At 40.9% G+C, this 21,971-nt stretch overlaps 1 protein-coding gene across 1 annotated transcript in view; it reads left to right on the top strand.

Annotated features, from left to right (window-relative positions):
* Nucleotides 1–21,971, top strand: part of vwa8 (von Willebrand factor A domain containing 8) — a 168,359-nt gene that overhangs the window by 45,199 nt on the left and 101,189 nt on the right. The window contains exons 16-24 of the mRNA XM_088352924.1: nucleotides 151–228; nucleotides 2,129–2,244; nucleotides 6,351–6,448; nucleotides 7,333–7,439; nucleotides 8,939–9,010; nucleotides 12,264–12,340; nucleotides 18,590–18,665; nucleotides 18,772–18,907; nucleotides 20,906–21,025. Of these exons, the coding sequence (XP_088209050.1) occupies nucleotides 151–228; nucleotides 2,129–2,244; nucleotides 6,351–6,448; nucleotides 7,333–7,439; nucleotides 8,939–9,010; nucleotides 12,264–12,340; nucleotides 18,590–18,665; nucleotides 18,772–18,907; nucleotides 20,906–21,025 (880 nt within the window). The remainder of the gene's footprint in view (nucleotides 1–150; nucleotides 229–2,128; nucleotides 2,245–6,350; nucleotides 6,449–7,332; nucleotides 7,440–8,938; nucleotides 9,011–12,263; nucleotides 12,341–18,589; nucleotides 18,666–18,771; nucleotides 18,908–20,905; nucleotides 21,026–21,971) is intronic.

Raw genomic sequence — 21,971 nt, forward strand, 5'->3', positions numbered from 1 at the left:
GGGTACGTCTTGGATTGGGATATGGTGAATCTTACAAAAATGTTACAGGGTTAATGATACTGGAAAATTAGGAAATTTGGCATTGAAAGTGTTTGAGTTTAGATTTGAAAAAGTTGTACTTACCCTGTCTATTTTCACTTCTCTTTACAGTGTCCTCACGTTCCTAAGGAGGCTGCTGAACAGCTACTGCATCTCACGCACACATTGCGAGAAACCAAAGACACAACGGTAAGCGGGTCTGTGTGTGTCTGTGCAAGGTTGCCATTGTGATTTGCACAGGGTTGGGTAGGGTTACTTTAACTGGATTACTTTCAATGACTTTTGGATGACTCCTATACCAAATATGCTAATAAAAGACAAAAGAAACTAAATAGGAATAAAATGATGACTCACAACACGTGGTAAGCTTTCTCTCCTGGCTTTGATCTCTTTGATCTCCGGCAAAACCAGGGTTGGGTAGGGTTACTTTAACTGGATTACTTTCAATGACTTTTGGATGACTCCTATACCAAATATGCTAATCAAAGACAAAAGAAACTAAATAGGAATAAAATGATGACTCACAACACGTGGTAAGCTTTCTCTCCTGGCTTTGATCTCTTTGATCTCCGGCAAAACCAGGGTTGGGTAGGGTTACTTTAACTGGATTACTTTCAATGACTTTTGGATGACCCCTATACCAAACATGCTAATAAAAGACAAAAGAAACTAAATAGGAATAAAATGATGACTCACAACACGCGGTAAGCTTTCTCTCCTGGCTTTGATCCATTTGATCTCCGGCAAAACCAGGGTTGGGTTGGGTTACTTTAACTGGATTACTTTCAATGACTTTTGGATGACTCCAATACCAAATATGCTAATAAAAGACAAAAGAAACTCAATAGGAATAAAATGATGACTCACAACACGTGGTAAGCTTTCTCTCCTGGCTTTGATCTCTTTGATCTCCGGCAAAACTAACATAAAATACGACAGAAACAAAATGAAAAGAGATCCACAATGCACAAAATTTAGTCATTTTATTCATGTTTAGTTTCTTTTGTCTTTTATTAGCATATTTGGTATTGGAGTCATCCAAAAGAACCGTATTTTCCGCACTATTAGGCGCACCGGGTTATAGGGCGCTCCCCCCAAAAATAGTTTTTGGTCCTCTATTTTCCATATATAAGGCGCACCGGATTATAAGGCGCTACAATGGGATTGTCGACAAAACAGTCAGATAGTTCAGTCCAACTTCTTACCCCCTTAACATTCCCAAAGCTTGCAAAGAAGCAAATACGTGTCTCAGACATGTACGGAAACAGTGTCTGTACGATGTCACCAAACAAACATTTCTTAGTTTCCATTTTTTTTTTGCTGGCAACTGTTTGGACAGCAAAGTAAGAATTTGATTGCGCGGGGAAACGGGGTTCTTTACCGTGCAAATAACAGTAAACACTTTGAATTGAATTGAATTAAAAATAGACTCATCACAGAAACATCAAGATCGTTCTAAAACAAGATACCGGGAAAATATAAAGCCACGTAGATCACCTAAGTTCTCTTGCAGCCGTCACATTCAATAATGATACGTAACCATGGTCTTCTTACAACCGTGAGTGTAGTCAATCCAGGAGAGTAAAATATTTACAAATACAGAATAGTAAAAAAAATGTTTTCTCTATGCCGTAGTGCAACATAACGTGCGATTCGCATTCATGTTTTTCGGCCAATTGCAGGCTTTGTTTCGCCCCTTTAGCCTATGCGAGCCTGTAAATGATAAAAAGGATCCGCCCCCTTTACCTCCGAATAACTTTAGCCAATAGTGACTGATTCAAATGATGATTGACACATTGGTTAGCCAATGAAACGCCGGTATATAAATCCCAGCATACACCGCGGACGACTTCGCCGTCGGGGGAAAATCGAGTCGGCGGCTGCTTGCCTTAGTTGCAAGACTTTGCGACTTAATATTGATCCATATATAAGGCGCACTGTATTATAAGGCGCATGGTCAGCTTTTGAAACAAATAAAGGCTTTTAGGTGCACCTTATAGTGCGGAAAATACGGTAATTGAAAGTAATCCAGTTAAAGTAACCCTACCCAACCCTGGCATTTGCATCATTCATCTGCATGTGTCACCAGGCACAGTCTCTGGCTTCCTCACTCTCAACTAGACAGCTGTTGCGGATCTGCCGCCGTCTCGCTCGCTACCCCGAGGAGAGCATAGCCCACGCTGTCAACAAGGCCTGCCTCTCCAGGTGTGCATCCTCACAATTCGTATGATTTAAGTCAGATGTTGCAAATCTTTCTCACTCGAAGAGCCCTGGAAGCAAAATATTTTGGTTATTTTCTTTTTTGGGGGGGGGGCACAGCTTATATTTTAAGACAAAATTCAACCGCCAAACCCGCTCTGTAGATAAAAGCTACTTCTTAAGTGTATTTTCTCATCTCAGCTCATTAGCTACACCGCTTATCCTCAGTAGGGTCGCCGGGGGTGCTGGAGCCCATCCCAGCAATCATCGGGCAGTGGGCAGGGGACACCCTGAACGGGTTGCCGGCCAATCGCAGGGCACACGTGGACAGACAACTCACTCGCTCATTCACACCTAGGGACAATTTGGACCGGCCAATTCACCTGAAATGCATGTCTTTGGAATGTGGGAGGAAACCGGAGTGCCCGGAGGAAACCCACGCAAGCACGGGGAGAACATACAAACTCCGCACAGGAAGTCTGGAGCTGGATTTGAACCCACGCAGGAGGTTCCCAAGACATGAACTGTGCCGCACATGCGCTAACCACTGCGCCGCCGTGCTGCCTAAGTGTATTTTATTTCTATGAAATAATAATAATAAGGATGCCTCTCGTCTTAATGAACTGGTGAGGAAAGCGGGCTCTGTTGTGGGCACAGAGCTGGACAGCCTGACAACAGTAGCTGAGAGTCGGGCACTGAAAAAGCTGCGGTCATTTCCTGGACAATTCATCACATCCACTACACAGCATCATCTCCAAACTGAAAAGCAGCTTCAGCGACAGACTGCTGTCACAGTCTTGTTCCACGAACAGACTGAGGATGATAATTTCTTCCTCATGCCATGAGGCTCTTTAACTCCACCCAGGGGGGTAAAAGCCCACATTAAACCACACCCCCACATTGCATATTACCCTATTTTTATGACAGCGTGTATTTTATGTAGCACTATTTAAATACTCTATATCAACACGTTACATTGGATATTTATGTATTACATTCCTTTTACTTTATTATTATTATATATTATAGTTTTATTTTCAACACAAGGATACTAGACATCTATCTCTATCTATCTATCTATCTATCTATCTATCTATCTCATTATGCCAGATTCCGTGTCTCATATCAATATAAATATACTGTTAAAATTTAGCGCCCTCCCCACAGTTATTTAACTCATTCCGTCCCATAACAAATAAATACATTTTCAAAATCATTGTCCTTAAGTGCCAAAATCTAAAAGGAAATGTTTTTTGTTCAATTTTGAACTATTAAAGGGTTGAATGCAGCTCATCAGTAAGTATTAAGCCTCTGGGAATGATTTTAGTATGAAGAATCACCATTAGATGGCGAGTGGCTATGATCCAATCTTTGTCCACACATGGATGAAGTCCCCACTCTCTAGTTTTGCTTCCCATATCCAGCAATTAAGAGTGTGATGGCGGCCCCTGGATATGCCTATCTAAACAGGGTGGTGAGAAGACGAATATACGGTTGAGAGCTGACAAACGCTTCAACAGAGGTTTTTTTCCTTCTAAAAAGATGATGAAGTCCCTTCATTATCGTCGGTGCGGATAGGGAGGACGTTTCTTGTCCATCCACTGGTACGTGATCGCCATGGTGATCAAAATTGTTTGATCTGGTCACCGGAAAAATCGGACGCTTAAAAGTTCTTGCAAAGTTCATTATAGTTCATGCATAAGTTCAGTGTTCTTGCATTGAAATATTATTTAGTTCTATTGTGTTTTGGGAAAGCATTTTTCGATATTGGCAGTAGCATTAATGCAAAAAAGAGAAAAATTTGATTGAATTGTATCCTTTCACAAAAACCCATATTTTCAAGAAACTTAGAAATGTTCAACTGTTGTTTACTGAACAATGGTAAAAGCTGTAAACATTTTTCTTTTCCTAATGAAAAATGCGTAGCAAGCCATGTTTTGATATGTCCAATGCAGCTATATCTATATAGCTACGGAACAAAATTTTCTACTGGCCTTAAAAAATGAGGCAAAATAGCAAAAACTCTCCGTCTCTTCCCATTTAAAAGAAACGTCTGACATTAAACGAGTTCAGATCGTTCAGGCTCATTTTGATGTAAATAATTGTTTGAAAGCAAAGTGCTAGCAGAGTTGTTTTTGTAAAAATGTCACAAAATTCTGCAACGATAATATGCATGTATTCACCTTCATTTATGTGACGTGGTCACAGTTGTAGTTTTTTGTCCTCCATTGCATTTTATGGATGCAAATCTTCGACATCTTTGAAATCTTCGTCGTAAAAATCAAGCGCGTCATTCACCGTTCGTCATTATTTTCATAACTTGTGCAAACTACACTTTTATTAGGGCAATGGTATAAGGCAGCCATCACACTTGCAAGTGTATTCTGAAGCATTTCATTGGCTAAAAGAAACAGGAAAAATCCCAATGACATCTTACCAGCCTTAAAGATATGAAAGCACTATAGTGCTCCTGTTGCTAGTGGAAATTATGTTGGCCTGAATGTGATAAAATAGTGAATTTTATCTCAAAGCCAGATTCACTCAGTAAAAGAGGGATACATGGCGAAGAGGGCTTAGGGCGAGAAAAAAGGGCTCACCCAATTTAATTGCTTTAGGTAGCTGGCTGGTATTTTCGGGTGTTTACAGTTGGTTCTCTGGGTTGTCATCATAAACAGGGAACATACATTGTTTAATGAGCTTCATATACAGGATTCCATCAAAACGGGATTTATTGGTGTTACACCGTGACTATAAACTAGTTGGGACGGAATCATCGTTTTATGTACTCATGGAAATTCCCCTATCAGGCTTGCAACCAGTGTTCCCTCTAAGCTGCGCGCGTGCGCAATTGCGCACTGCTCGCAGTTTCTCAGCGCACAAAAATGAGGGCTCAAAATTACTAATTAAGAAGCAACTTAAGTCAAAGTTACAGTGCATAAAGGTAAAAGTACACTGGTTCCCCCGACGTTGTGTCCTAAATGCGGTATTTTGAAGTCGAGTCAAAGTAGAACGAAGTTGAGTTAAGTTAGTAGAGTTTGTCGAGAACCGGCTCCTTCGGCTCGGCTCACTAAAAGGAACCGGCTCTTTCGGGTCTAAAAGGCTCTTTGGGTTGTTTTTGCTTCTTTAATCCCAACATGACCAAATATTATGTAAGATTATGCACACAATGACATAAAGGAAGGGGGGAATAGAACAAAAAAGAAAAAAATACCAAAATGAAAAAGTAGTGAAAAGCTGAGAAAAAAAGAAACAAAAGGAAGAGAAAAAAAGAAGGAAAAATTTAGAAAAAAGCCAGAAAAAAAAGAAAAGAAAAAAATGTAAGAAAAAAATAAATAGAGAACAAAAAAGAAAAAAAAATACCAAAATGAAAAAGTAGTGAAAAGTTGAGAAAAAAAAGAAACAAAAGGAAGAAAAAAAAAGAAGGAAAAATTTAGAAAAAGAGCCAGAAAAGAAAGAAATGTAGGAAAAAAGTAAATAGAGAACAAAAAGAAAAAAGTAACAGCGCGGAAAAAATAAACACAATGAGATTTTTTTTAAAAGGAATTTTAAAAAAAGTAGAAAAAAAACCGGAAAAAAGAAGAAAAAGTTTGTGTTGCATTCAAATAATTTCCATTGATACCAAGTCAATCTTGTTGCCAACATTGTACTTCCACTAAAAAATGTGATTAAGTACAGTTCTGTATCTTACAACCGACTCAATAAGCCCCCAAAAATGTTAATATTATGCGAAAAAATATATCAGGAAAAAAAAAGAAATGGATATCTTGTGAAAGAATTGTAAGAACAAACGACGTTTGTAGGCCGTACAACATTAATCAATTCATTCAAAAGAGAAAAATAATTTTACATTGCCGGAAACTCCGCAAAATGTAACTTGATGTCAAGTTTTGGACATGTTTGATAATGGATTAGTTGCCACACTTGGGATTATGGTTGCTCACTGTTGTTTCAAGCGTTGCTCACCGACTCTGTGTGAACGCTCAGACCCGTAAGGAAAATGACAGGGAACATTGCTTGCAACCCATATCTTCACGACTTCTGCTTTATGTCCTTCGACAGAAAGTCTGTATTAGATCTGGTGTCCTTCCTCACTTTTTTATGTGTTTTTTAAGGTTTCTCCCTAATTTGGCTCGTGGCTCACTCCAGAAAACCCTGGCCAACTGCTCCATACAAGAGACTCCAGACACCGAAGACAAGCGTGACTCAATTTGTGCGTTCCACTTTTCTACATTAACCCGTTTGAGCTGTTAAATTTCAATTACCGTAAATTCCGGACTATAGAGGGCACCCGATTATAGGCCGCACCCACCACATTTTAAGAGGAAAACCGATTTTGTACATACACAAGCCGCACCTGTATATAAGCCGCATGCGCCCACATTCGAACATGTAACACAAACACAAAATGAACCCAAACCCGACTTCAAGTCCCGTGATTGAAACTAAATGTCCTTCACTAAAGTCCACAGTCCAAAAATCACAGCCGGAAAAATGAACGGAAAATGATACCGGTACTTAGGGTTTGATGCAGACCTGCAGAGTCCGGGTCCCGTTGAAAGTAATCCAAGGAAAAAAGTGTATATTTCCAAAGGTAAGGGTGGGAAAAATATATCAGATAAACACATTTACTCACGCAACTCCTTTTTTTTTTACCCCCTCTTCTTTCCTTGTCTGTCCCTCACCTTTAGCGGTCCCCACTTAAACTCGGCACCCCGCGTTTGTTCCGCCCCTCCTTTTACGTTCACCCGTGCAAAACATATCAGAATAAGTGTCTAAAATGAATAGATTACAAAAATATACAGTTGCAAATACATATTATACATGGGTTAAACATATTGACAAAGAAAGACGGTACACCAAGAGAGTTTTCAAATCTTTAATAATAATAATATAGCTTCGACAGGGCAGTTAATGGTAGCAACACTCGAGCGCCGCTGGCGGCCGTGAGAAAAATGACATCAATTGGCCACATCACTGAATAAGCCGCAGGGTTGAAAATTAGGGAAAAAAGTAGCGGCTTATAGTCCGGAATTTACGGTAATCGAATGGTCGATCAATGGTATTGATGAAACAACTTCACTGGTATTTCTACAGGTATGATCAAAGACGAAATGCTCACTATAGGTAAAGTTTCTGCTCCGATCTACAAACCCGACGAAAAAATGAAGGTTCCTGATATACTCTTCTATGACAATCCCCAGGTAACCCAGATTACAGATTATAATTGTGAATGATTGGTTATAACTTTTGTGATTGAAGGACAGGAAAGTCAAGTGGTAACAAGCCCCATTGGTGTTTTTTGGCCCAGAAACACTTTTTACCTCCCACCGTTCTCTTTCCACTTTATTTTTGTGCCATGTCAAGAATAGAAATTGGAGTGGATGTTGTTAACACGTGTAAGGGCCAGGAGTAGCTGTCCTACTTTTTATTCAAGTGACCTGCTTTCTTTCAATCTTCAGAACTGAAGCACATAATAGTGACCTATTTTTTGTAAAAATGAGTTCCAAGCTCCCATGTATATACCGTAAATTCCGGACTACAGAGTGCACCTGATTATAAGCCGCACCCACCACATTTTAAGAGGATAACCGCTTTTGCACTTACATAAGCCGCACCTGTACATAAGCCGCATGCGCCCACATTTAAACATGTAACACAAACACAAAATTAACCCAAACCCGATTTTAAGTCTCGCGATTGTAACTGAATATACAGTACACAGTCCAAAAACCACAGCTGGCAAAACTGACCGGAAAATGATACCGGTACTTAGGTTTTGATGCAGACCTGCAGAGTCCAGGTCCCGTTGAAAATAATCCAAGGGGAAAAAAAATGTACATTTCCAAAGGTAAGGGTGGGAAAAATATATATCCACTATTGTCCGCTGCGTCCACAAACACGTCTCACCTTTACTCCACTTCCCGTCAGCCCCCGTTGTATTCGCCCCTTCTTTTTGATTCGCCCGTGGAAAACGCATCAGAAAAAGTCTCTTAAATAAATACATTACAAAAATATACAGTTGCAAATACATATTATACATGGTTACACATATTTACAAAGAAAGACGGTACACCGAGAGAGTTTTCAAAGCTTTAATAATAATAATATAACTTTCATTCCAAACCGTGACTGTGACAGGTAGCAACACGCTACTAGGAACACGCTCGCAACACAAGTAAACGGGTCTGTTAAAAAAAATATGGTACTTGTAGAAATCACGGCAATCCGTCCTCATCTTCTTCCTTATAACTGGCGTCATTAACGTCGTCTTCCCAAGTATGGGAAAGAGTCTTTGTCATATAGACGTCGTCCCACGCTCCCTTATTCAAATACACGCTAGCAACACGCTCGCAAAGTAAAGTTTACGTGCAGTAGCTCTGTTTCCTTCTTTATCGGACTGCTCGATTGCGTTTAGCTTGAAAGCTGCGTCATGTGCCTTTTTGCAATTTGCATGGTGAGGATATTTCTACGCTAGTTTAATTTGTGCGCAAGCTAAGAAGTTGCAGTCTTCCTCAGCGCATATATTCCACCGGTCTAAATCGTACCTTGTGTACTCGTGCGTCGCTGGCGGCTGTTAGAAAAAGTACATAAATTGGCCGCATCACTGAATAAGCCGCAGGGATGAACATTTGGGGAAAAAAGTAGCAGGCTTATAGTCCGGAATTTACGGTAACTGTCGGTGTGTTTTGTATTCATGCAGCACATGATGGTGATGGAGGATATGTTAAAAGACTTCCTATTAGGAGAACACCTGCTCTTGGTCGGCAACCAGGTAAGCCTCGTAAATAATGAAGAATATCTATAGTATTGATCAGGAGTGGCGAACAAGTTGGACACAAAGAGACACAATTTTTAACTGTGAGAGTCAAAGAGCCACACCACGCATTGACCGGGATTAGACGTAACCTACGCAGATGATTGGCAGTCAGTTATGTGTCTGGAGCAGCATAAAAACAACAAATCTGCCAAATTAATCTCAAAATCTTATCTCATCTCATCAGCTGTGCCGCTTGTCCTCAGTAGGGTCGTGGGGGTGCTGGAGCCCATCCCAGCAATCATCGGGCAGTGGGCAGGGGACACCCTGAACTGGTTGCCAGCCAATCGCAGGGCACACAAAAACGGACAACTCACTTGCTCATTCGCACCTAGGGACAATTTGGACCGGCCAATTAACCTGAAATGCATGTTTTTGGAATGTGGGAGGAAACCGGAGTGCCCGGAGGAAACCCACGCAAGCACGGGGAGAACATACAAACTCCGCACAGGGAGTCTGGAGCTGGATTTGAACCCACGCAGGAGGTTCCCATGAGATGAACTGTGCCGCACATGCGCTAACCACTGCGCTGCCGTGCTGCCCTAATATTATTTATTATTTGTTATTAACTGATTACCGTATTTTCCGCACTATAAGGCGCACCTAAAAGCCCTTTTTTTTTTTCAAAAACTGACCATGCGCCTTATAATACAGTGCGCCTTATATATGGATCAATATTAAGTCGCAAAGTTTAGCAACTAAGGCAAGCAGCCGCCGACTCGATTTCCCCCGAAGGCCAAGTCGTACGCGGTGTATGCTGGGATTTATATACCGCCGTTTCATTTCCTAACCAATGTGTCAATCATCATTTGAATCGATTACTATTGGCTAAAGTTATTCGGAGGTAAAGGAGGCGGATCCTTTTTATCATTTACAGGCTGGCATAGGCTAAAGGGGCAAAACAAAGCCTGCAATTGGCCGAAAAAGATGAATGTGAATAGCAAGTTTGGTTGTCTACGGCATAGAGAAAACATGTTTTACTATTTTGTATTTGTAAATTCCTGGATTTAACTACACTCACGGATATACGAGGATTATGGTTGCACATTATTATTGAACGCAACGACTTCGGTGAGCTACTCCGGCTATATATTTTCCCAGTATCTTGTTTCAGAGTGATCTCGATGTTTCTGTGATGGGTCATTTTTTAGATTAAACTCAATTCCAAGTGTTTATTGTCATATGCACAGTAAAGTTGCGAGCGAAAAAGAAAATGGAAACTAAGGAATGGTTGGCATTTCTTGAATCCCAAGACTTTAACCTTCCGAATGATATTTGGAACGATGCATTTGAGTCACATCGTGAAATCAAATGCATCGAAATCCAAAGAGAAATAGAGAGACAGAAGGAGAGAACGGAGAAAAAAAAGCGTAAAGGGTAGGAAGAGAGAAAAAGAAAAGGGAAAAAGGAAGTTAGAGCAAAAGAGGTTAAAAGACACAGAGAGAGAAAGAGACAAAGAGCAACTAAGGAAGAGAAAAAGAGAGACACAGAGAGTGAAAGAGACAGAGAGTGGGAGAAAAGGGATGGAAAAGAGGGAGAGAGAGAGAAAGAAAAAGAAATACAAGTACAGTATCTTTGTTCGAGGCACCTTTCTTTGGCAACATCAAGTTGACATATTTCAACCTCCAGCTTGATTTTCTCTTGCGCTTCTCTAAGTGTTGTCTCACGGGCCGGATTCAATCCCCTAGCGGGCCTGATCTGGCCCGCGGGCCGCCTGTTTGACACCTGTGCTCCATATGAAACGGGACACAAGAAAGCGGCCATGTCACTCGGGTCAGGGTGACACAACACACTCTTCTCTTCAACAGCAGGGCCCGACAGCTTTCGCTGGTTTACCCCTGCCGTATCATACAGGTGCCCTGCCCATCCCTTAGAACGCGTCCAAACATCCTACTATCCTTTCGCAACACCTTTCCACAATGAAATTCTTACTATGCTGCTCCACACAGTTCCCAGCGAAAAAGAAAATAGAAACTAAGGAATGGTTGGCATTTCTTGAATCCCAAGAGTTTAAGCTTCCTAATAACATATGCAATGACGGATTTGAGTGTTTGGTGACATCATAGAGACACCCTGTCCTTTTTTGCGAGCCATCGGAATGTTAGGGGTTAATAAGTTTGACCGAACCATCTATCTGTTTTGTTGATGTTCCCACTCTAGCGCCTTATAGTCTGGTGCGCCTTATGTATGCAAAATATAAGACAAAAAACTATTTTTGGAGGTTGGGCTTTAAAACCCGGTCGTGAAAATACTGTAATACAATCTCCATTTTTTTCAGTTAATGTGGGAAATAAAGTTTTGTACTCAATTTCAAATAATAATCATTACACATGTATTAATTAAGCTTTATTCATTCAGAAATTAAAAATATGCAAGATTTACTAGAAGAGAATACCAGTTTATACAAGTTTTAACACACTTAGCCTGATTTGTTTTAAGTTCATTCATTAATGAGTAAAAGTAACTCTTGTTTAATAATCAGCACCAGCATTGTAATAACTTCTCACCACCCTGTTTATATACGCATATCCAGGGGCCGCCATCACACTCTCAATTGCTGAATATGGGAAGCAAAACTAGAAAGTGGGGGCTTCATGGATATGTGGACTAAGATATGATAATAGCCACTAATCTAATGGTGATTCATCTCATCTCATTAGCTGCACCGCTTATCCTCAGTAGGGTCGCGGGGGTGCTGGAGCCCATCCCAGCAAGCATCGGGCAGTGGGCAGGGGACACCCCGAACTGGTTGCCAGCCAATCGCAGGGCACACAGGGACAGACGACTCGCTCGCTCATTCACACCTAGGGACAATTGGGAATGGCCAATCCACCTGAAATGCATGTCTTTGGAATGTGGGAGGAAACCGGAGTGCCCAGAGGAAACCCACGCAAGCACGGGGAGAACATACAAACTCCGCACAGGAAGTCCGGTAGCTGGATTTGAACCCACACAGGACCTTAGAACTGTGCCGCACACGTGCTAACCACTGCGCCGCCGTGCTGCCTCATGGTGATTCTTCATACTAAAATCATTCCCAGAGGCTTGATACTTGATACTGATGATCTTTAAATCCTTCCCTCGATTTTATGAATGGGTAATCTTAAAAAAACACTAAATAATGTAATTTGTCTCCCCTGTTGTAAGTATTTCCTGCTATAAAATGTAACTAATACAACATTGTAATTTGCTATTCCATTTCTTTCTATAGGGTGTAGGCAAGAACAAAATAGTCGACCGGTTCCTTCATCTACTGAACCGACCGAGAGAATATCTACAGCTGCACAGGTTAGTGGTAACCAGTGTTCCCTCTAAGCTGCGCGCGTGCTCGCACATTCTCAGCGCACAAGAAAATCGAGCCGGCGCACAAAAATCAGGGCTCGAAATTGCTAATTAAGAAGCGGATGAAGTCAAAGTTACATTGCATGAAGGTCAAAATACACGGGTTCCCCCGACGTTGTGTCTTAAATGCCGTATTTGGAAGTCGAGTAGTTGAGTAAAGTTGGTACAGATTGGAAGAAGGAGAAGGCATTACAACTATGGTGGGACAGCAAACCACAAAGAATATATGAACTAAAAAATCTGACGTGATAACTTGCTTTGTATTACCAATTAACTGTGATGATTAAAACTGAATGAAAATATAGATGAATATAATTATTTCAGCAATATTATTTTGTATAATGTACAATATTGTTGTGAAGTGAAAAATCTTGAAGTGATAACTGATTTGTATTACCGATAAACTGCGATGATTAAAACGGAATGAATAAATAGATTTATATTATATATTTGTTACCGATTTACAATTTCAACCTTGATAAGACTCATTTTTGGGGAGCCATAGATCTCTGTTGGGACCCATGGAATTTTGAGCGTGCGCGTCCCCGGGACCCATCACTTTTCACAGCTCAAATGAACACTGCACATTATCTCAGTCACATTGCGTTCCCACAGACGTGCACGAAACTTCCACCCTCTTTGAACAGACGATAACGATGGGACTTAGTCATCTTTTTGAAAAGAAAAAGCTGTCTTGAACTCTTTTGCCCATTTGTTTATGCATTGGGAGTCTCACCACGTTGCTTTAGAACACCTACTCGCTGGGTGGGGCCCCTTACACACACTCATTCACCAGAAATAGGAAGTGGGGGCTGCCTTAATGTGTGTACAAAGATCCTTAATAATGCTGTCTAGTAGTGATTTTTCATACTGAAATCCTTCCCAGAGGAACCACGTGCCTTGTGATAAACCGGGTCACTGTTTGTTGAGATTTTTCTCCCCCCTTTGTCAGACTTTACTCATCCTCGGTTCAAAATCTCGACTATCGGTTTTGTTTTACCATTTGAGGTTTTGTGTTTTTTTTGTTTTGTTTTTGCGAAGTAAATACGGTTTCTATGGGTTTACTCTGGCTTTCCTGTGTGTTGATACTGAGCGTGTACAATAGATTTCTAAAATAAAACAAGAAAAACAATTTTTCACCATTTAACACTCAAGGACAATGCTTCCGAAACCTTATTGTAGCATTGAATAAGTTAAGGCAGGGTTGTCAAACTCATTTTAAGTCAGGGGCCACACGATAGAACAAACATTCTGTCAGGGGCCGGACTAGTCGATTCAAGAGAAAGAAAAAGAGGGAAAAAGAAATAAGAGGAAGGGGGAGGGAAAAGGAGAGAGGGCGGGACAAAGAAAGAGAGAGAGGGAGAGAGCGTGAGAAACAAAAGAGATAAAAAGTTGTGAGAGAGGGGGGAAAGAAAGGGAGAGGAAAAAAAAATCCAAAGAGAAATAGAAAGACAGAAGGAGAGAAAAGAGAAAAAAAGCACGAAGGGTAGGAAGAGAGAAAGGGAAAAGGAAAAAAGGAAGAGCAAAAGAGGTTAAAAGACACAGAGAGAGAAAGAGACAAAGAGCAACAAAGGAAGAGAAAAAGAGAGACACCGAGTGAAAAAGACACAGTGGGAGAAAAGGGGTGGAAGAGAGAGAGAGAGAGAGAGAGAGAGAAGGGGTGGAAAAGAGAGAGAGAAATAAATACATTAGTACAGTGTCTTTACGAGAGGCACCTGGCTTTGGCAACATCAAGTTGAGATATTTCAACCTGCAGCTTGTTTTTCTCTTGCGCTTCTCTGAGTGTTGTCTCGCGGGCCGGATTCAATCCCTTAGCGGGCCTGATCTGGCCCGCGGGCCACCTGATTGACACCTGTGAGTTAAGGAAAAATGAGCATGTATAAAATCCAATTGATTCATAAGCTGAGTTCTCATTTATGCATACTTTTGATGTCCACATTTTGTAAAAGTCAAGACAGTTTCTTAGCGGATAGACACGATGACCTGATTTGCGCCACTCAATATTACTGCTAATATTAGACCACTGCAGTGGGAGAAGGAGGCGGGAGGATGGCTGTGTATGCCATCTTTTTTAGAAACTTCAAAGTCTTCAGAGATGTGGCTCAGAAAAGCAAAATCCATCCAGGAAGGAAAGTAGGACAGCTTCCGGGTCAACTGCAAGAGCAGGGGCTTTGGGAGGGAGTGGGAACAGGGTGGACATCTATAGGGTCATTTTTAAATCTCTGCTAGGAATAAACTCACTGGATTATAATTTGAAGTCATCTACCTACCTACCTACCTACCTCCCTACCTACCTACCTACCTACCTACCTACCTACCTACCTACCTACCTACCTTCCTTCCTTCCTTCCTTCCTTCCTTCCTTTCTTTCTCTCTTTCTCTCTTTTTCTCTTTCTCTCTCTCTCCCTCTCTTTCTCTTTTTCTTTCTCTCTCTTTCTTTTTCTCTCTCTCTCATTCTCTCTTTCTCTCTCTTCGTTCTTTCTTTCCTTCCTACCTACCTACCTTTCTTTCTTTCTCTTTCTTTCTTTCTCTCTTTCTCTTTCTCTTTCTCTCTCTCTTTCTTTCTCTTTCTTTCTCTTTCTCTCTCTGTTTATTTCTCTTTCTTTTTCTCTTTCTCTCTCTCTTTCTCTCTTTCTTTCTTTCTTTCTCTCTCTCTTTCTTTCTCTCTTTCTCTCTCTCTTTCTCTCTTTCTCTCTCTCTTTCTCTCTTTCTTTCTCTTCTTTCTTTCTTTCTTTCTTTCTTTCTTTTTTCCTACCTACCTACCTTCCTTCCTTTCTTTCTCTCTTTCTCTCTCTTTCTCTTTCTCTCTCTTTCTCTTTCTCAATTTCTCTCTTTCTCTCTCTCTCCCTCTCTTTCTCTTTCTCTTTCTCTTTCTCTTTCTCTCTTTCTTTCTCTTTCGTTCTCTTTCGTTCTCTTTCTTTCGCTTTCTCTCTCTCTCTCTTTCTTTCTCTCTCTATCATTCTCTCTTTCTTTCTTTCTTTCTTTCCTTCCTTCCTTCCTTCCTTCCTTCCTTCCTTCCTTCCTTCCTTCTACCCTCAAGAGGGGTGACCGACAGCAAGACAAACACATGCAATAACAAGGAAAATAAAAAGAAACGGGACACAAAAAAGCGGCCATGTCACTCGGGTCAGGGTGACAAAACACACTCTTTTGTTCAACAGCAGGGCCCGACAGCTTTCACTGGTTTACCCCTGCCGCATCATAGAACCCGTCTAAACATCCCACTATCCTTTCACAACACCTCTCCACTCCTTCCTATCACCAACAATAGCTCTAGCTTCCACTAGATTTAGACCTCTTTCCTGCAGTGCACTCATAACACCATCCATCCACGTCAATGGCGGCCTTCCTCTCGGTCTCCTTCCATTTACTCCTGCTCTGTAGATCTTCTTCAACTTTGAAATTGAAGTCATATTTTTAGTCATGGTGGCAAGCACACACACATTGGTTGGAAATGGCAAACACTAGCTCGAGGTTAAGCTAAGCCAGGAAATGAATGGAATTAGATTTTGAAAGCAGTCAAAATGGCAGTTAGGACTTGCTCAGAGTGTGATGGTTTCATGGCGAATGACAAAGAGGGTTGCTAAATTTGAGATTGAGAGAAGGAACAACGAAGGACGGGTGGCAGGAATGACTGGTGGTAGTGAACATTTTGTTCCAGGAAGGAGCAGGAACATATATAAGAAAGGAGGTGTAAACACACAGCTAGATTCCATTATATGCAGACATTCTGAAAGAGGTTAGTGACTGAATACTAATAGAGTGTAATAAGACAATGTGGAATTCTTGGTTCAACATTAACGGCAAGCACACAGCTGGTTTTTATAGTACCGTATTTTCCGCACTATAAGGCGCACCTAAAAGTCTTAATTTTTTTCAAAAGCTGACCATGCGCCTTATAATACAGTGCGCCTTATATATGGATCAATATTAAATCGCAAAGTCTCGCAACTAAGGCAAGCAGCCGCCGACTCGATTTTCCCCCGAACGTGGAGTAGTCCGCGGTGTATGCTGGGATTTATATACCGGCGTTTCATTGGCTAACCAATGTGTCAATCATCATTTGAATCGATCGCTATTGGCTAAAGTTATTCGGAGCCTTGGATAGGCTAGAGGGCCGAAACAAACCCTGCAATTGGCCGAAAAAGATGTGTCAATCATCCGTTAAATGGATCGCTATTGGCTGAAGTTATTCGGAGCCTCGGATAGGCTAGAGGGCTGAAACAAACCCTGCAATTGGCCGAAAAAGATGACTGAATAGCAAGCTTGCTAAAGTACGCCATAAAGAAACATGTTTCATTAGTCTGTATTTGTAAATATTTGACTCTCCTGGATTTACTAGACTCACGGTTGTAAGAAGACCATGACTGCGTATCATTATTGAACGTGAGAACATAGGTGAGCTACGCGGCTTTATATTTTCCCGGTATCTTGTTTTAGAACGATCTTGATGTTGCCGTGATGAGTTGAGTGAATTCAACTCAATTCCAAGTGTTTATTGTCATATGCACAGTAAAGTTGCGAGCGAAAAAGAAAATAGAAACTAAGGAATGGTTGGCATTTCTTGAATCTCATGACTTTAACCTTCTGAATGATGGAACGATGCAACGATGCATTTGAGTGACATCGTACGGACACCGCATCCGCACGTGTTCTCGACAGCTTCTTTGCAAGCTTTGGGAATGTTAAGGGGGTAATAAGTTGGACTGAACCATCTGACTGTTTTGTCCACGTTCCCATTGTAGCGCCTTATAATCCGCTGCGCCTTATCCATGGAAGATAAAGGACCAAAAACTATTTTTTGGGGGTGCGCCCTTTAACCCGGTGCGCCCTATAGTGCGGAAAATACAATAAATGTGAGCAACTTCACCAGGTGTACTCTTTATTTTGAGCGTCTAACCAACACCCTACTTTTAGATTTCAAAACAACTTAAGTATTTGTTTACAATGCCTGACTGAGTTCAAAGAGCCTTCATACATTTTTTTCCCCACCACGCCCATGTGTTTTCATCTTACTTTACTCTCAGTGTTAGAATAGAATAGAATAGAATAGAATATATCTTTATTATCATTGTTACAAAATGGGTGGAACATATTGTGACAACAAAATTGGCACTCCAGTTTTACTGAGAGAATAAAAAAAAGATAAAAGATAGTTTACACAATATTTACACAAGAAAGTGTGGGCATGTAGAGGAAGAAGATATCTATATTGGGTGTTTACATAAAGTTTTGGGATCGTATTAGTTACGGCCAGGATGAAAATGGTGAAAGTAAGAGAAGGACTGCCAACCCAAACCCCTAAGAAAGTTTATTCGAGCACTCCTATCAATTTCACATACCTGCAAAAAAGGGGTCTGCAATGATGATTTCAACCAGAAGATGGTATCAGCAAGTAGAATATGTTGAAGTTACGGACACCACCTTTAAGTACATCTATCTATCTATCTATCTATCTATCTCTCTCTCTCTCTCTCTCTCTCTCTCTCTCTCTCTCTCTCTCTCTCTCTCTCTCTCTCTCTCTCTCTCTCTCTCTCTCTCTCTCTCTCTCTCTCTCTCTCTCTCTCTCTCTCTCTCTCTCTCTCCTTCTCTCTCTCTCTCTCTCTCTCTCTTTCTTTCTCTCTCTCTCTCTCTCTCTCTCTCTTTCCTTCTCTCTCTCTCTCTCTCTCTCTCTCTCCTTCCATTTATTTCTGCTCTGTAGATCCTCTTCAACATTCGCTCCTCATCCATCCTCTCCATGTGCCCAAACCATCCGAGTACTCTCTTATCCACATATTATATATATCCATCCATCCATTATCTCAGTAGTGTCCCGGTGTTGCTGGAGCCCATCCCAGCTATCTTCATGGGCAGGGGACACCCTGAACTGGTTGCCAGTCAGTCGCAGGGCTCACAGGGACAGACAATTCGCTCACTCATAAACACCTAGGGACAATCTGGACCGGCCAATTAACCTGACATGCATGTTTTTGGAATGCGGGAGGAAACTGGAGTGCCTGGAGGAAACCCACGCAAGCGCGAGGAGAACATGCAAACTCCACACAGGAGGATAATATATATAATATAATATAATTCAAGTTTGCTATCGAGTACCGTAATTCAGTCATTTTAAAGATACACACTGTAATAATTTTTGGCACCGGTAAGCTTAAAGTATCTAAACACCACTTATATTTTTATCACTTTTTAATGCAGGGATACAACGGTGCAGACCCTGACGCTGCAGCCTTCAGTCCGCGACGGTATTATCACTTATGAGGATTCGCCACTGGTCTGTATCCAACAACTCTTGTTTTGTTTCTTTCGCCTATCTGTTTTGTTATATCAACTATCGATTTTACACAATTTTGAAATGTGACTTTGACTTGTGAGTGCAGGTCAAGGCTGTAAAAATGGGACATATTTTGGTGATCGACGAGGCGGACAAAGCTCCTACCAATGTCACGTGCATCCTCAAAACACTGGTGGAAAGCGGAGAGATGATTTTGGCGGATGGACGTCGAATTATCACTGGTATGCAAAATACGCCACATTGAATTTAGATTCTCAGATTCAGATTCACTTTATTGTCATTCTTTTAAACGTGTATACAGAACGAAATGTCGATACATCTGACCCGCACAGTTTCCTTGAATGTACAGATATAAATATGTAGTATTGAGTTGGAGTATTGAAGTACCGTATTTTCCGCACTATAAGGCGCACCTAAAAGCCTTTATTTTTTTCAAAAGCTGACCATGCGCCTTATAATACAGTGCGCCTTATTTATGGATCAATTTTAAAATTGCAAAGTTTTCCAACTAACTTGTAGCCGCCGACTCGATTTTCCCCCGAAGGCGAAGTCGTCCGGGGTGTATGCTGGGATTTATATACCGGCGTTTCATTGGCTAACCAATGTGTCAATCATCATTTGAATCGATCACTATTGGCTAAAGTTATTCGGAGGTAAAGGGGGCGGATCTTTTTTATCATTTACAGGCTTGCATATGCTAAAGGGACAAAACAAAGCCTGCAATTGGCCGAAAAAGATGAATGTGAATAGCATGTTGGGTAGAACTCACGGCATAGAGTAAACAGTATTTTACTATTCTGTACTGTATTTGTAAATATTTTACTCTCCTGGATTTACTACACTCACGGATATAAGAGGACCATGGTTGCACATTATTATTGAACACAACGACTTGAGTGAGCTACTCCGGCTATATATTTTCCCAGTATCTTGTTTCAGACTGATCTCGATGTTTCTGTGTTATCTATTTTTAAATTAAACTCAATTCCAAGTGTTTATTGTCATATGCACAGTAAAGTTGCGAGCGAAAAAGAAAATAGAAATTAAGGAATGGTTGGCATTTCTTGAACCCCAAAACTTTAACCTTTCGAATGATATTTGGAACGACGCATTTGAGTGACATCGTACGGACACCGCATCCGCACGTGTCTACGACACGTATTTGCTTCTTTGCAAGCTTTGGGAATGTTAATAAGTTGGACTGAACTATCTGACTGTTTTGTCGACGTTCCCATTCTAGCGCCTTATAATCCGGTGCGTCTTATGTATGTCAAAAATAGGACCAAAAACTATTTTTTCGGGGTGCGCCCTATAACCCGGTGCGCCCTATAGTGCGGAAAATACGGTACTAATAATATACTAAATAATTATAGCTATGTATAGTATTATACAGTAGTGCAAAGAGTGCAAGAGGAGCAGCTAACCAGATGTGCAAAATGGGCAGTCAGGTAAACAAGTCACTATACAATAACAATAACACTGGAGTACGATAGTGCAGAGGAGAACACATGCGCAAATCGGAATTTCCACCTAATGATTACGTCAATATATCATCGTCATTTCTCTTAGTATGCATTGATCGATCAGTGTCTGAAACTCAGGACAAAAAGTTAGCGGACAGGAGGGCTGACAACTCTGAAAAGTTGCCTGCCCAGCCATAAAGTTGCCTGCCCCATTTTTCACAACTTGAAATGCAATAAGACGACTCATCGCAAAAAAAACATTGTTGCAAAGTATTAAGGATTAATAATAAGAATATATAACAGAACAACACTTTAAAATGAAATTGATTATAAATCTACTAACATTCATTACATGTATATGACATGGCTGTTTTCCATCTGCCATCAATCTGTACCTGTATTTATTCATCTTCATTCATGTAATGTTTGCGTTGCCACGTGAACTCCTCTTTCAACAATGCTTTTAATGTGTGTTTACGTTTTGTAGCGTCATCCATTTTGTTAGCCTCTTTTGAATATTTCTTCTTGGGCTGAGGTTTTGGCTTGATTCCTAACCACTTATCCATTGTTTTTGTGTTCTCTGTGCGTCTACTTTGGAAAATGATATGCAAATGCACGACCTTATAACGCTCGGGAAAGTCCGGAAGCACCAAGTTATTCGATGCAGGTTTCTGATTGGCTGCCGAGTATGCATATTGCCAAATGAACCGAAATTCCGTAATTTCCTGCAAATCTCAATGAATGTTCTATCTTTAGATCCAGTGGAGGCCAAGGAGAGGCCCAACACCATAGCCATGCACCCAGACTTCAGGATGATGGTGCTCGCTAACCGACCAGGTTTTCCTTTCCTGGGCAACGACTTTTTTGGAGCCCTCGGTAAGCACACACATTGTTACATGATGACACACTAGATACCCTTTTGAAAGACCTTTTAGATATTAAGTCATGGATAGAAGAAGGCTTCCTATAGCTCAACCAGGAACAAAAGAGAGGTCTTAGTCATTGGTCCTGTACGTCAGAGAGAGAAACTACAAGATTTTAGACCAGGGGTGGCCAACCCGGTCCTCGAGAACAGCATGTTATTAGTTTCTCTTCTACAATACAGGGTGATTCTAATCACCTGGATCATGAACAAGCTTTGCATCTCCTGGATAGGAGAAGTTGAACCTCCAAAACATGCAGGACATGCGCCTTTCTATTACTATTTTTCTTTTATTATTATTCAATTTTAACTTTTTTGTGTGTCTGTGTATTATGTGTTTCGGTTGTTGGGTGGGGATGAAGGCAGTGTTCTGGTTTGCCCGCGTCCCTGCGTCCTAGACGCATGATTTTTGCTGGAGACGCATCGTGTCAAATCAATGTGTGTCCCCGGGACGCAACCTTTTTGCCACAAAATTTTCATTATTACCCGATTACTTTTTTTTTTAACAAAGATTTACTGCACTCTGTGGTTTACTGACAAAAAAAACTTTCGTCAGGCAGATCCGCCATTGTTGTTTTGGTCTCGCGGTTCGAGTTTTCGTCCGCACGCCGATCTCGGCCAACGAGATCTCGTTGTGTAGTGAAAGGAAGTCCGTCTTTTTTTTAGAGAACCGGCTTTTTCGGCTCAACTCATTAGAAAGAGCCGGCTCTCAAACGGCTCACTTGCTTTTATGCATTATATTCTGAATTATGATGTATAAAGAAGTTAAGAAAGAAAGGAAATATAAAAGGAGAAAATAGAAAAAAGACAGGTTTGTGGTGACCCCTTTAATCGGTATATTACCAACAATAATTTGATGCAGAAAATGAATTAATAATTTGATGATTAAAACTGAATGAA

Source organism: Urocampus carinirostris, chromosome 14, assembly GCF_059441175.1.
Source record: "Urocampus carinirostris isolate Australia breed hairy pipefish chromosome 14, RoL_Ucar_1.0, whole genome shotgun sequence".
Taxonomy (NCBI): domain Eukaryota; kingdom Metazoa; phylum Chordata; class Actinopteri; order Syngnathiformes; family Syngnathidae; genus Urocampus; species Urocampus carinirostris.